This window comes from Ylistrum balloti, unplaced genomic scaffold, assembly GCF_031769215.1.
Source record: "Ylistrum balloti isolate Yb309-2 unplaced genomic scaffold, AGI_CSIRO_Ybal_v1 Utg369626, whole genome shotgun sequence".
In the NCBI taxonomy this organism is placed as follows: domain Eukaryota; kingdom Metazoa; phylum Mollusca; class Bivalvia; order Pectinida; family Pectinidae; genus Ylistrum; species Ylistrum balloti.
In genome coordinates, this window is record NW_026781894.1 from 777,898 (window position 1) to 794,940 (window position 17,043).

The 17,043-nt window shown below is 34.6% G+C and overlaps 1 protein-coding gene across 1 annotated transcript in view; it reads left to right on the forward strand.

Moving 5' to 3' along the window:
- Positions 1–2,825: 2,825 nt before the first annotated feature.
- Positions 2,826–17,043, forward strand: part of LOC132551775 (uncharacterized) — a 31,077-nt gene continuing 16,859 nt past the window's right edge. The window contains exons 1-8 of the mRNA XM_060215921.1: positions 2,826–3,615; positions 9,687–9,897; positions 10,415–10,883; positions 12,345–12,709; positions 12,850–12,955; positions 13,376–13,544; positions 13,911–14,023; positions 15,311–15,340. Of these exons, the coding sequence (XP_060071904.1) occupies positions 2,826–3,615; positions 9,687–9,897; positions 10,415–10,883; positions 12,345–12,709; positions 12,850–12,955; positions 13,376–13,544; positions 13,911–14,023; positions 15,311–15,340 (2,253 nt within the window). The remainder of the gene's footprint in view (positions 3,616–9,686; positions 9,898–10,414; positions 10,884–12,344; positions 12,710–12,849; positions 12,956–13,375; positions 13,545–13,910; positions 14,024–15,310; positions 15,341–17,043) is intronic.

Consider the following 17,043-nt stretch of genomic DNA (forward strand, 5'->3'; position numbering starts at 1 on the left):
CTCTCGAACGTCAAAATAAGTGTTATACGAATGAAAAGTCAAAAGACAGTCCGAAAGAACTTCCCACCATTCTCGCGCACTACGTGACGTCACGAACTATTTTGAGACCTGTTTACCATCCGGCATTTGTCAATATCATTGAGCCTACTTTTTCAAAGCATACCTATACATAATTGCAAATAAATTTGAAGAGGGAAACTATTCTACGAATTAAAGAATATACATTCTTTGATTATTTTGCTTATTTGATGACAATCATATCTAGTTTTACAAAGTTTGTACAAGAACTAAATTGTTTTAAAATAGTGCATGTCCTTCCGCTTATAAATAAGCAATGAGGCACAAGTAAATACGTACAGCAACTTCGGAAATTCAGCTGTAACAACCATGACGTTTGTGAATTTTGTTAAATGCTGATTGTCCTCTGTGAGGTTTATTCGAACAGGGAGGTGAGCTTTTGCAGACTGCGTACTTTGTTTTTGCCCATGGCAATGATCATTTTTGCAGTTGCGCCGTATATTGTCACAACTCTCAACTAGAAACTAGGCAACCCCCAAAAGAAAACTTTCACATGTGTTGATTACATGCATGAAAATGACACACGTTTACTTCATTTAAACCATATCAACGAAACAAATGTTGCGTCTCAGACTTTCGCTGATTCTTCATTGTTGTACAAATTTGTAGATGCTTCAGATTCAGCTATTACTTCCTGAAATCACAGGTGCAGATGGTTGGAAATTGTGATATGTCAACTGAGGTTTTTCCTTGAATGGCTCTTTAAATATCTTTGGAATCCACCCACGCGGCTTTCAATTTAATGCTCGCACTAGATACGTGATTTCTAGCATTAGAAATTCAGCAAAAATGTTTTTATTGACATCTGTATCAGTTCTATATAGGGAAACAGATCTTTATGAACATTTAATGGCATAACCTGTTATATATTACATGAAATTTGCAAACTTGCATCATCACAAATGTACTGATCATATACCTTTTGCAATGTTTTGTGTGTGTGGTATACACAAGTTGTCACATTAATCGTCAGTATTGTTAAGACTTGGCTTTGTATATTGGTTTGGTATTTTACACATTACTTTTGTTCTTTGACAACATAAATACTTAAACAGATCAACAAGACAATGTGTTTAATGAATTAAAATCGTATGATAATATTTGATGGAACTCCAATTGAAATTTACATAAATTTTTTAATATGAGTATGGTAGGTGTGTAAATTGAAATATTCCAAACAACATGGTGGGTATTGGCATGACAAATATTTTACAGGTATCAGTATAAAAGAATATTCAGTCAATCCACAGACTTTGATTTGATCAGAATGTCTGTAAAATGGAGCCCTTCATTCAGGATACAAAAGTGGATCTCTATGATTAACATTACTGATATTGAAAAAACAATTGTATTGACAAGAATATGTATGTTTCTGGTACATGAGACAGGAATATCTCACATGCTACACTGTGCCTGATTCTTCTGTATTGCCTGACATCTTTTAACTGACATTTGGTGCCAAGTGATGTTTTAATTAAAGTAACATCTTATTAATTTTTCTGACTTCTCACTCAAAAAGGGAGATAATCTATTTGGATTAAAAATTTGGAATAATACTAACTGAGAAACTTTTATGCCATCTTGTGGACCTGAGAAATAGAATGTAGTAGAATAGTATGTGTACAAGATATAGTTTTGTCTCAAGCTGACACTCCATAACATCCTTGGCATTTCCTAGAATGAGGTTCATTATGTCAGCTTTCACTGGCTTCAGCATAGATTTACATCAGTTTGAACACATGTAGTTTACAGATTCGATTAGTCTAGATCATGATTGCTGTTGACATATCCATGATATATACCTATATTTTACAAAGGGCTACTTGTAATATTTGATGAATAATAGTGACAATAATAGTTTTGTCTAGTGTAACAACTTCTTAAATCAAATAACACCTGTTTTATAACTGTTGTCTTGAGGATTATCATAAGTAAAAAGTGATTCATGCATTCAATATTCAAAACTTGAAATGTGGCCAATACCACCAGTTAATCAATTTGTGATGCCCTGAACTGAAGCATTCTAACTTAATGCAAAGATATTTAGTATGTGTTGCATGTACATTGTATATGTCCTGCATTTTAAAAGATATAGAAAAAGAAAACATTTACATATTTGTACTGTATCCATTATAGACAGATGTTCGTAAGGCAAGTGTCATATGATATTGTATTACATAATTGTATTGTATTACCATTCCCAAATCAAATTGTTTGAGCCATTAAATACTCATAAAACTTACTAGGTATATAATAGCACTATAAAAGGTGGTTTCTATGGGAATTCCTTTCTGTCTGTTAACCGTTTCATAACCCCATGAAAAAATAAAAGCCTGATTGAATGACTACCATTTTCCCTGCAAGTTCTATACTTAGATGAAGTGAATATCCATGTTAAAAATGAAAATCAACATTACCATTACATTATTATGCAAGACAAAATGAATGCAGCAATTAAAAATAGTAAAACGTTTTTTCTAAAAGTTAAAAATGCATTTCAGCTATTTCCAATTATTTGAAAATTTAGAGTTTCATACAGTAAATTCTAAATGTTATGCATTTGTCATGTAATTCATATTGTCTTGTTTACATTTAAAAATTTGTTAAATTTGTCTTGTACTGAGTGACAATGTCTTTTTTGGTTTAATACAGATGTTGCCTGTGCCAAAATGTAGCCATACAGTGAGATGGGTCTGCCTTAACAGGGGAGACAACTCTCACATACTTGTCTAGCCAGCTTCCTTGGAATGTTTGGTCACCATTCTGCCAACCAGCCAGCAGCAGGCCTCGTCATGTCTGGTCATGACCAGCATAATGCCATTAAGTCGCCCCAATCCAATGTTGCGTCAGGCGCCGGCACTACCAACTTTCTTATGATAAACCCCTCCTTGTTTCAGCAAGGTAGTAGTCTCCATCAGACCATTGTGGATAACTTGCCAGTTTCTTTATCCAACTCCTTGCATAACCTTCATCAGACTTCAGGAGGAGCAGTGTATGCCTTTACTGATAACCAAATAGGCATCAGATTGCCTATTGGAGTTGGCATCAAGGATGCTTCAGATGATCATTCATCAAATATGGATAAATCTGATTCCAAAGTGGACATTTATTCAGTGACAGATGACAAAGGGGTCCCTGGGCTTGCAGGCATCCAATTCCAAGATGGAGGTGAACAGACTAGCCCAGGGACACCAAGTCAAACAAGCACCTCCCAGATTCTACACTATCGTCCCTCTGCAAAGTCGGGGGATGCCATGCTGAGTGCTATAAACTATAATGACAGTGAAATGTTACCAGAAGGTGCCTTTGACAGTTGTTTGCCCAACCTGGATGATGGCATTTTGTCGAATATGGGAACACCAGGGAACATCCGGATGTCCGAGAACCTGCCTGACCTGTTTGATGGGGAGGGTAATGTGAATGATTCCTATAGTATGGAAGGCTTGTCACCCCAGCCATTCACAGACTCCGCCTCAGGATTTGTAGGAGAAAGTAACCTTGGGTCAGTCATTGACCCAGATGGCATGCAGAATCCAGGTGAGTTATTTAAACCTGCATAGTGCAAGTTGCAAAGAATCAGTTGTCAGACTGTGATTTAATTACTTGATATATCTGATATTCCTTCATTGGCCTTTAGTTGACCCTTTGCATTTGACAATTTCAGAATTCAGCTAACAAATTTTACTGATACACCACAACATATATGGACATATATGTCTTGCTTCAGTTTCAGAATTCCTAAATGCTTTCAAATACCGGCAAATTATTCATACATTCATCATAGACTTGCAAAAGTTACATAAAATATACATCATATATTATTTGCTCTCTCTGCAATGTATTTCAGTTTAATTGTTTTTGATATCTAAACTATAGTATTTTAAATGTGTCATTGAAATGTTGGTGTAATAGTGCTTAATTTGTCTTCAGAGGATGCAGAATTAGGGTTTTGTAACAATCACTTGAAAAATCATACCATAAACCTTTGGTTTGTTCAAATATGTGGTTAGCTCAAACACATGATTTTTTCAACAAAAACAATAATTTTCTGTCTAATGATAATGGGAACCCTTTCTAGTCCTGTTTTACTTACAATTCTATATGAACATGTCATGAAATTGCACATTATAATTATTGATAAAGATATATGTGTCGGAAATATCGCTCCATGTGGTCACTATTGACGTTTAATGCTGTGGGTAGCAGACCATAATTGACCACTGTAAGCAATTGACACTACCAAATTATACACATACATGCCACTTAATTAGCATTGATTTTGTGTATTTCCTTTCATATCATGCTGTAACAAGTCTGTTTTTCAAGCAATCCAAAGATATGGACCTCCGGATTTTGGCATGTGTATTGTCAAAGGACAACAGTGTTTCACTTCACATTTTAATAAGATGATCACGTCAAGACTGTCCCTTTTTAATATGTCAAATAAATAATTGTAGGAGTCACAGAGATTTTAAAAAACATTCATCCATAGTTATGTCTCAATCTGCTCTCTGCATATGCTAACTTCCGCCAAAATATATGAGCAGACATGTGCTTTTTAGGTGAAACATAACACTGTTACAGTTTCAAACTAATGTCACAGCCTTTGGAACTAGATGTTTCTATCAATCCTAGATTTCTGATTGGTGGAAATATATACCAGTGACCCCTAATGGCAGTTTGATTCTGTAAAAAATCTTTCAAAATGTGTCATGCATGCATACTGTTGCAAAGAGACAATCAAGTACAGTGGAAATCACTTTATGTCACTTTCCAGTTGACATAGCATTTTCTTCAAAGACTAATTTTTTCCCTAAATATGCTATGTAATCCAGAATCTGATAATGTCACTTATTTTCATGTGGGCAGTGCTCAATATAACTTCATTTTGATGGCTATCACAAAAAATAACCACAGATAGGTCACAGTTTAGTGAGAACAAGAACTAAGGATTCACTGCTACTGCCTTACTAGTCAACATTTCACACCTGGCATCAACCTGCTTACCTGTAAGGTCCAGCTAGGTTCAGGTTAGGCTGGTGCGTTTGTTTTTAATTGGCTATTGCAATTCAAGCTTTAAGATTTGTTTTCAACCCTTTGTCACTTGGAACTTGTTGCAATGGTTAGGGTATGTGTGTGTGGGTGCCATATGCATGCCACTAAGTTTTCAGACATGCTACCGAACTTGAAAATGAATCTTGGCTATGTGTACTGGGATCTATTTAAAAATGAAACAGATGGTTTGTCAAAAAATCTGATAAGAAAAAATCAAGCATGAACCATAATTTAAGATAAATTGTGTTTGTTTTGTTTCTTTTTACATGGGACACCAAAGCATGACATGTCAATGTCGTCATTATGAATGACGCTATCTCCAAATTTATGTGAACACAATTCGGATGCAAAGCTTAGGATGCTAAAATAACTTATTTGAACTTCAAGTTTGACAAAAGGAAGTGTGGATTAAATGAATGTAGAAAATATCACATGAGCCCCGAAAAGTTTCATGGTTCGGCTTACTTCTTTGCTTATAAAGTAATCATGTTTCCCAAATGATTTGTTCAGGATACATAAAGGTATGGAATGAAGACTGAAAATACATTTGGTCATATTAGAATATCGACATTTTTATCTGCCTTCAAATCATTATTGCTTAAATTGCTTTGAGCACAGGCGAGATGACTATGAAATGTTCTGAAATTGGGTTTTCACTTTGCCATGTTCCACAACATCTGATTATCCACTAAAAATAAACACTAATATAGCAGCCAATGAAAGGTGGTGTATCAAAAGTCGGCTTATATTGAAGTTGCAGAGAGTTAACAAAAATCACTGTGGATATGGGAAAAACAAAGAGTACAAATTTCAAAAAATATATGTAAGAAATAAGTCAGTTTGCTGCATCAGAAAGTTAACTTTTGGGGTTAGATGTCCAAAAAAGTTTCAATTGCTAACGTCACATTCATTATCTTATTTTCCCATTGACAAATGGAACATGTTAAGGAGATTTTACATATACTAAAATCTTACCAAAATTGACAGACTAAGTGGTTATGAAAATATTCAGATTGAGATATGTATCAATCACAAACTAGCATTGCTCTTGTTTGCGGAGGATTCCCTGAGGTAGTGAAAATATGGCATTATGCACAGAATTATGGGATCATTGATATCTATTCTTGGCAGTCTATCTAAAAGTGATAATCTGTAACAGTTAGAATCTTAAAAACTCTTCAGAAGATATATTTTAAAATAATCAATATAGTTAGTGACATCATCACAACACATCTTTTTACTACTTATGTTAATATTGATTGAGTAATGAAGAATGAAATTTTTCTTGAGCACCAGCATATTGCACTTCATGGCAGTGTCTTCAATTACTACAATTACAAGTACTAAATATAGGAAGTGACATCAAAAGATGTGTACTTAATATGATTATAACCTAAATAAATAACTGAGTTTGGACAATTTTACTCTAGTAATGAAGTTTTACCAGGTCATTTTTACAAATAGGAAGAAATATATCAGTTTTGATTACAGTCTGAAGAGCAAGGACCTGAAGAATGAAATGTGTGTGAAAGATCTTGGTGTTCAGCAGACTTCTACTATAAGTTTTAGTATCTACATTAATTGTACTGTTTTAAAGCAATGCGAATGCTCGGTTTTATAAACTGTACATGTACAAGGTTTATATAAATATCTGTTTTAAGGTCTTTATACATAAGTCTTGTCAGGAATCAGTCAGAATACTGTTGTCCGATCAGGTCGCCTTACCAAACATCTTTAATTCACCAAGTGGAGGAAATAGTCCAGTGCAAATTTTTGATATTTTAAGGCAAATGTCAATTACAATTTCATGTCTTAGTCTGACACTTGTAGACATTTTAGTCCTCCTAGTCTTTAAACACTGATGAGCATTTTTATACCATGTCTTTCTTTTCAAATGTGTAAATAGTGATTTGACTGCCTATATTTAATCAATCAAATGTGTTCACTTTAATCAGTTTTACTGCCAGAAAAGTCAAATAAACATTAGAAAGTACAGTGTTTTAAACAGGTTTCAGTGCAATTTTTACTCTTGATTTTGCACCAGGCTGTGATATGATTTGTTTATCTCTAGCATAGTTAAATGTACATTTAAGGAATGATTTTTATCACTAGTTCTATTTGCAGTACCAAAGTGCATCTATTAGTCTATGTTACATGCATAACTGACTGCGATGTTTTATACTTGTGTTGTTGTGATCCATTCTGTAAATGAACCCTTGAGTTTGTAGAATTGGGAATAAATAAAACAAGTACAGCATGACTAGTTACCTCATTAAATTTCTCACTTATGTGTAACAAGTATTTTCGACTGCCTAAGAACAGGTATCAGGACCTATTTAAGCAACTCCATTTGGGTGCCTTTTAGGATTAAGATGTAACAGAATCTAACAAAAGGCAACATCATGACCAAAGCCCTTTAGATCCTTCTTTGTGATTTTGATAGTTCAAACTCTTAATTTATTTTGAGAAGCATAGTTTTGTACAATTCAAACGGTTTCTACAATATTTAATTTTGTTAAAACTTCTTGAAGGTTCACTGTACATGTAAATATATCCAATTATGATGGTTTGTTGTCATTATTAGTTACAAATGCCCAAATGATTTTTTCTGAAACCAAGTAAATCATCTTCAAAAATCTATCAGATCTCATTTATCATTGTTTGAATGTGTCATCAAAATTCAAAGTTGAAAACTGGCGGTTGGTTTCAGACAAAATCCTAGACTGTGGCTAGGATTCCTATCCAAAGTCTGTCAAGTTTAACCTCCAGGTTGCCTCATATTTTCTTTTTTTTCTAGATTACTGATCATATTAGTGTATTGAGAGCAGAACATTTAGGTCTTTAATAAATACTACCGGTAGACTGAAGGTAAAAATGAAATATGGGATAATTTTTTCTAGTCTTGACACAGGATAGTGAATAAAATGAAAAATTACGTTGTGATTCTTGTATTTTTTTCATCATTCATATAATGGTAAATAGTATACATGTACTTTGTATGGCAGCAACAATTATATTGTAAAATGTAATTAGCTTGAATTTAATTAATTACTTAAAGGTAGGGCAGCAGGAGAGCTGATAGATACATTGTTGTGTTTTCAACTTTTAAAAGATGTATTTCATAATACAAATATTTATTACACACATTTATGACCTAGTTTACTATATGTGATAAGTTGACACACATGAACTCTGATAAACCAAGCATTTGACACAAAAGTTTGAATTAGATGACTGTCAGCACCAGGTTACATACTTATCAATACATTAATATTCTGCATTGCCATTGTTCATGTTTTGTTTTCATTTTGCTGGATTTGTACCAAGATTTCAGTCTTTGCACCTTTACTAGACTTCTTGATAACAAACAAGTACAGTGGATATTCCAATATTCTGGACATCTTTAGTCCAGACAATTCATGAATCGAAATCCCCAAAGCATTAATTGTACTCTCCAAACCAGAAGTTATGGAAATATGTTTTGATGAACTTTTGTCAGAGTTAATTGTACTTGCAAACAAAGTACAACAGTAACTTTTTGTAGGAATTGTGTAGGTGAGTCTAGAACCCTAATTCTGAAATTTTTAAATAAACCCAATACTAAGCGATATAGTGGGTTCTTAAAATTTGAACGATTCCCACCGGAAAAGCAACAGTTCAGAGCACCAATATCTGAAACCCCAAAATTACTGATACAGAACAAAATGAATTCATTGTACAGGAAACATTGGACATTTCATTCTGAATTATTCAATATGGATATGCATGGCAACTTTTACATGAAGAGAAACGTTGTTCACACAATATCCAACACTGATAATACACCGGAAGGCATAAATCACTCGAGTAAAGTAAAGGAGAAAAGAACTTAAAAACACCTTATATAAATCATAGAAACACATAGTGAAATTTGATCAATAACGATATTGGCCATCCTCCCTCAATACTTTTACATATTTAATATATGTATAGTAAAAAAAATATGGCACAGATATGGATGTTTAATTTAAGTTTTTCAGGTTTTCAGGAGTCTCCTACATGTAGGTTATGTGCTGATCATGCTGTAAATGTCTTCTTTACATGGTTGTTTTGATAATTTTCCTGAATACATTTAAGTCTGTGTTTTAGTATCTTACTCATTCCGAAATTAGCATCACTATATTGATATAATGTTAATGCAAACAGACATTCAAGGAATCATTGCTATGTCGGGGACAATACATATCATAACTACATCAGAGTGTGTGAGACTGGTACTTGGTAGGGAATTATGAAATTAAGGCTTTGTAGTAAAAGTGGTGTAGTTTTAAATGTAAAATATGGAAAGCAACATAAACAGTAATGCAAATGACAGTGATTAATACATTCTGTTATAGATTAACAGCAATTAGTTGTGAAAATCTGATCACTAATGATGATCATTGCAGCCTTACTGCCGTTTATTCATGCATTCCTCCACAGGATCCTTTTATACAGATTTCAAATAATACAAAAGAAGGTTTTTTAACTTGATGAATTTTGTTTGTGATGTTCGATGCTTTATATTTTCAAAGACTCCAACAAGTCGGACAGCTCAAAAAAGAAATCTAAAAACAAACAACCAAAAAGTCAAGGTTCCCCAGGCCGTCAGACCATGCAGTGTCCGTCGTGCAATAAAACCTTCAACAATTCCAGTGCCCTGGCCAAACACAGACTCACCCACAGTGATGAACGCAAATACGTGTGCAATTTGTGTCAGAAAGCCTTCAAAAGGCAGGACCACCTGTAAGTATATCTGTACTGGATAGAAAATTTATAGGAAAGGATAGCCCAAGTTCAAAATTTGAAGAAATGTAACTTTTAGTATTCTGGGACATAATTTCAATAATCTCTCGGCCAGATTAACATGTTCTTTGAATACACTGTCTCATCAATGATGTTTCTGATAGATGCTTGATGGAACCATTTGGTTATCAAACTCTTCATTTGTTCCTGAAATATCATCTGTTTCACCATTTGGGAAAATGTTGCAATTGGTCATCAGCCACTCGGATGAAGCTCTGTTTTGCATTGACTGAAAAGTAAATATGTATTCAAGGTTAAAATGAACTGATGTACTGAGGGAAGTTTATATGTAAGCATGTATACATTGAGAATCATGTTTAAGTTTTCAATTTACTGGTAATTGTTTCAATGCAAAATATTGGGTTCTGACTCCTGATAGTTCTAAATGCTATTGTTAAATCTTAATCAGTCTTAGGAAATCATGATCTTCTGACTCAAATTGTTGCATTCTCTACAGAAATGGTCACTTAATGACCCATCGTGACAAAAAACCATATGAGTGTAATGTTGACAGCTGCCAAAAGAGTTATTGTGATGCACGTTCATTACGGCGTCACCTCGAGAATCACCACAATCAGTCACCAGAACAGATCCAGACAGCCATTGCAGCTGTGGCCTCCAATGCAACAGCTATCATAGCTGCTGCAGCAGCCTCCAACACAGCTTCACTCAGAGCCACTACCACAGAAACACAGAGTATGCCCTCAACCTTATCAGTTATATCTGGAGCAAGTAACAGCCATTCCTCGCAGGATGGCAATGGCTGTTCCAGTCATTATTCCACACCTCAGTACAGTAACAATTCTACCCCAATGACCAGTCCCTCATACAGCAACAACGGTAACCCCCAACAGCAGACAGCATTCTTCCAGTTTGACCAAGTGCCATCCTCTGCTCAGACTTCGCATGACATTACTTTGCAGCAGGTAAGCAAGTTTACGGTCATGTGAAAACTTCATTTCGCAAATTCACCTCTGCAAACATATTCCTGAATGCATGAATTTGTGTATACCGATTTAGAAATTACTTTATATTTGCAACAATAAGCAAGCTATTAGAGACATGGACTCTTGATAGCTTCTATATTGGCAAGCGATAGCTTCATATTGGCAGCGGTTTTGTGTATGAGAGTCAAGTGACTTTACCTGAAAAGTGATTTAGTCATGTGATACATGTGTGTACATACTGTATTATATAAGTGACTATACCTGAAAAGTGATTTAGTCATGTGATACATGTGTGTACATACTGTATTATATTACCTGAATACAAGCTAGTGCGTAGACAAAAGAAATGAACATGAACACTTCATATGCTTTTAAGTTTGAAGAGTGAAACAACTTGCTTTCACGGTAAGATGTTAAGACTTCAATAGGCCAAATTTATTGTGCAGTGTTTAATGTCGCACTTAGTAACATGTTTATACTAATTAAACAGAATAGTTGTCTCAGTGGGAAAGTCATTGTTTTCCTATTTTTTATTTGGTAGGTTAATAAAATAGATATTTCGCACCTTATTTGCTCTGTTAATCTAAATAGTTTAGTACTATTCCAACACTAAAATAGCATTAGTGATTCATAATTGTTTCTTTTGTGGCACATGTGTTAGACCTCCTTCCTCTAACCTATAGCTGAATATTTGAATGATGCAATTTTGTGAAGTTCTGCAGTCAATAATGCGGGGGATATCTTTCAAAAGTTCTGAAGATGTTTGAATTTGAAAGTAACATATGTCTAGCATATTTTTTTGTGATAATAGCATTTGGTATATATAAATTCAACAGAAGTAAAATTAAGTTAGCAAGGGAATAACAAGGATGTCATCAAGTGATTTGTACAAATAATGGCGAGAGAGTTGAATTCACGATTGACTCTTTTCATGTGTTAGATTAAATATAAATAATTTGCAGTAGTTAATAGGTGTTGTTACATACTTGAAAGATTTTGTGTTTATGAAAGATTTTGTGTTTATGAGTGCATCACAACTTTTAAGGCATATTACCTTTGAAAACATGATTGAATATGCAAAAGAACTATTAATCCTTAAAAGCTTTGGAAACTTGATCAAATCTAAAAAAAGTAAAGACATTTTGATGAGTCGGGAGGATTTCAATATCCATGTTAAAGTCAGAGGATTTTGAAGTACACCTTTAAAATTTCCATAGTTTTTATGTTTCTGGCATTATACATTTCATGAGCTTAACTATGACTGATTCACAGGAAAGTACATGTTGAAGGCTGTGGTAAATATTGTTGTATTAATGTTTGACCAGATATATTTCATGTTTTTCTTTCACTTTTTGCCTATTTATAGTGAAATTTCACCTGTTGCTGTTCAAAGTATGTCATTTCAAAATGTTAGAACTAACATTTTATTGTTGTATTAAGCCTCACCTTACAAATGAACCGCAGCGTCCCCAGCAGATCACCATCCAGCCGCATGTGGTGACACAGTCGCAATCCTTAGCACTTGGTCAGCTCCCTGAAGGACTACCAGTTGACTCCCAACAGGTACAGAACTGGCAAGAGCGGGTGCAGCATATCCTTACTGCAGCAGCAAACCAAGCTGGAGCAGAGCAGCAGTCCAACTCTCACAGTCCTCAGGGGACCATTGAGGATCAATCACCGAGCTACCTTCAGCAGGTCAGCCCCATCAGCCCTGTGATGAACCACCCAGGGCCTGCCAGTCCCCAGCGCATCTGGTCTGCCAACCCTCTCACTCCCAACACCATCACCAACGATAAACTCAATGGGTAGGTTCTATATATATAATTTCTTGGTTGAAATATTGTTATTTAAAAGTTTATATTTGTAATATGACGCTCTAATATTTGGAATATAGATACTTTTGAAATCTCATGTTTTTTTCTTTTAAACATTTTGCTTTCCACAGAGATGACTCTGCCAAACCAGTGGTGTGTAGTATTTGCGAGCGACGTTTTAAGAATATTCCAGCCTTAAATGGCCATATGCGACTTCACGGAGGCTACTTCAAGAAGGTATTGAATTTACTATTTAATTTTGAATGTACATAAACTATTTTGGTATTCTGTATATTTTATGTACAGATCAGTAGATATGCCATTTGATTTTGAGTCTAACTTCTGATACGAGTAAAGAAGTTTATAATATATTGTAGATGAAAATATTGTAACTTGATAGTGACTTTTTATCTGTTTAAAGACATTTTGTAAGAAAGTGAAGAATTAAGTTTTAGAATTCTTCATATTTTGTTGGTCTTGTGTAAAAAGCATTGTCATCACCATGGTGGAACAGAAGGTGGGGTATTTTACATATGTAATTGCATGATTAAAGTAAGAAAAAATGAATTTGGACAATAGATATGTTAGGAACATATTAAATTGGATGTTACTAGTACATGGATGATCTTTTACGTTCTGATTTTTGTTATGTTAAAGGATATCAATAAAGAAGAGAAGAAAAGTAAGAAGGCTAATAGTACCTCGATGGGATCAAAAGTTTCAAAGGTTTCCTCAGAGCCTATAGACATTGCTCTCCCGACCATATCACAGGCATTCCAGAAGTCTTTAGAGACTATTACTTCCCCAGTAACTGCTCAGGCAGCAGGTGAGGTAACATGTTGGAACCAGCATATATTTTACTGGGAAATATTCGTCCAGTCAAATAGTTGCCTTTTATTAGTCAGGTGTTGAAATGAACTTTCGTTGTCAACTACCAAATGTAGTGTATACAATATATTAAGAAATTGTAAATACTTTGTACCTATAACATAATCTACAATAGTTACTTTGGTACCCTGTTATCTCATACTGATTGGAATATGCAGTCACTAAGGTATCTTTAATTCTTGACATTCTCACAACTTAACCTGTTTTGATGCTTTAATGTGATATTTAGACTTTTGATTAAATTTGCAATTTAAAAGGTAATTTTTACCCAGACAATTCATGGAGGGTTTTGTTTGTATCACAGGTCCTGTGTTCCCTAGCCTACAGTCCCATGTAGCCACACCTGACACACCTCTGGATATTGCACACTCTGTCATACAGCAACTCCAGCAACACCAACAGCAGCAGCAGATCCAGGTCAGTAAGGCATATCTAGTAACATGTAGGGCATATAACTGGTTGGGTAAGAGGTCAATTTTGTGTCACATGTTCTGTAAATCTAGTATCAAGGAATGGAACATAGTTAGTAATGTAATACAGAACACATCATAGGTCAAAGGTCAGAACCATAAATTCTGTATTGCAAGCAGGTTCTGTAAGTGTCTGCAAGTATCTGTAGAAATGTACACAGATGACAGGTTAGCATTGAAGATAAAGTCATAGGTTACAGGTCAGTACAAAAAGGTAGCTTAGACCTGAACCACAGATAGCATGATAGGTTTCCATCAGATTTTTTATGGACCTTATACAGGACTGTTCACAGTTGAAACCTCAGATTTTCAACATAAGCCCCTAGCATCACTAAGTGTTCCTGGAAGGAAGAAATGCCTATATTATAATTCAGTTTTCAGAGTTTGGTATCTTTAAATATCTTATTCACATGTGTGTCAGTGTCTTTTGGACAGTCTTTCAAAGTTTTGAGAGGAAACCTGTTTTAGACATCTCTAATTTGTATATTTATATAATGGCCTTAGATATGTATCCATAAAGTCGCTGTTGTTTGTTAGTTTGTGTCAGTGCTGAAGCCATTGAAATAATCAAGGTCACCCTGGAATGTTTCTAGATCTGTAAATCCAAATTCATTTTTTGGATCTGGTTCTAATACACTAAGTTTAGCAACTTTGGAGGCCCTTTCTCAAAATTACCCGGGCAGTTCACCAGGTGATGAATTCAGCAAAGTTAGTGTGAGTTAGGGATATTCAAACAGGTGCAGTGGAAAACAATATTTCATTCACTTTGTTCCTTATTCTTTTAATTTTCTATTTTTCTCTCTTTCTTTTCACTTGAACTGTGTGGAGAATTTTGAATCATTTTTGAAAACTCTTGATAGGATTATGTATGATTACAAAAGCAGGGTGCCACTGACTTCTTGCTTTTTAAATGGTTAGCATGGAAACTAAAATTGTCAAATTTTGATGAAATTTGATATGTAGATGTACTTAGACACAAAGAACATAACTGCAATTTCTGCATATATGTTGGTTCTGTACAATATAGTTATATAGAACATGTTTTATATTCCAAAGTTCCCTGAAGAAGTATACTGTTACCACAAGCAATTTACTGGTGGAGCATGAACATTTCAAAAGTGTGATGTTCCTGTTCCCAACAATGTCCTCTTGAAAGCTTTGCATGATTGTTTTGTAACGTTAAGTCGTGTCTAGATAGATTATGTACATGTGTGTTTTTTCCCTGTCTGAACAGAAATCTAAGTCTGATGCTAAGCCTGCATGTGTGAGTATTGTCCAACATTGAGTTGAAATTAATGCCAGCATTGTGCATGTATATTTATCAACACTGCTGTTTGCATTGAATTATCCCATCATATAACTAATCTTTCATTTTCATCAAAACTTTTGCTTTCCATGTATGGGGCCAATACAGAGTAAAAATAGTTCTCATGTAATTTTTGCAATCGAAAGAAGAAAAACCCACTGGCATATTTATACCATATTTTCTGGGTTATAAGCCACACCTTTTACCACGTGTATGGGGAGTGTGGCTGATATACTGGCACAGCTTATATGTGGACGAAAAAGAAAAATAGTTAGCAGAATAAAAAACAAAACAAAAAAACACCAAGCGTGCTAAGAGTACACCAGTACCAGACGACACGGAGTTCACTAATGTGTACCTGCCTGTCACATATTTGTGACTAAAACAGATTGTCTTGAACTGTCATATGCAATCGTATACCGGATGATTTGAAAATTGAAATAATAATAACATTCTTGTGGATTTAATTAATCACCTTTTGATATGAATTACAAGAATAACTCGAAGCCATAGCGGAAGTTTACAATAGCCCTTTGCATCTGGGGATCATCAGGTTATAGGTAAAATTCTAGAACGACCGTCATGCTTGTTTACAATATGAAAGGCTTTGTGTAACTCACAAGAAGAGATAATATGGGACTATAAGAATTTGGTCAGCATGCAATGGCCTAGTTAATATTTAGGAGTACAGAAGTTATGGAGAGATTGTTTAATATACCGTACATAACATCTGTGCGAACACAATCTGTTCAGGCACCCAAGCCAAACAAGTTCAGTATTTGCTTTTAAAATTTTTTTTGATATACAACAGTAAAATAAAGGATTATCTGTCTATAATTTATTTGCAAACTAGATTAAATGTTTCACTGACGATCTTGATAAATTTCCCTCTGTTGTCTGTTATATCAACACACTTCGGTCAACAGAACAGCTACCACTTCATAAGAATTGCCTTCTGTTATCTGTTACTGGTATATCAAACATCAACAATATTGGTTATCATATTGTAAGAAAGGGTGTGACTTATATGTGGATCATCTGGGGAAAAAATTGCTAAAATCTGGCTCTGCGGCTTATATACAGATGTTGCTTATAACCCGGAAAATATGGTAATTATAGCCTATAAAGTGATTAGATACTAATATTCATTACACTTAACTCTGGTTTTTTTGTCCACCATCTAATGGTGGGCTATTCAACCCTTTTTGCTTTTGGTACTTTGAAAAAACCAAATAGTTGACAGGTGGCAGTCTTTGTTTTTGGCAATGAAAGTTTGTTATCACTAATATATTTCTCAAATTTTATATAGATTCCCTTTGATCCCTTCTTGTGCCCTTAATTTTAATCAGGAAAACAAAATAGCTGACGGGTGACCATCTTGGATTTGACAATTATATGATTTCATGTAATCAAGTGCAACAATAAAGGAAAAGATAGAAAAGGGAAAAGAACCAACTTTGAAAGAAAATAAAGACCAAACAATAGTGATAGCCAAGAACCATCTTGGATCTCTTGTTAGCTTACCTCCAAGAAGTTGATTTAGAGGAGTGGATTGGGGTGGGGGTTATATTGTACCTCTATATTGGCATTAGGATATACTGTGTCCATATTCTGTTGGGAAAACTGACATGGTTACTGTTTCTGTAGGTGCTTAGCTCATT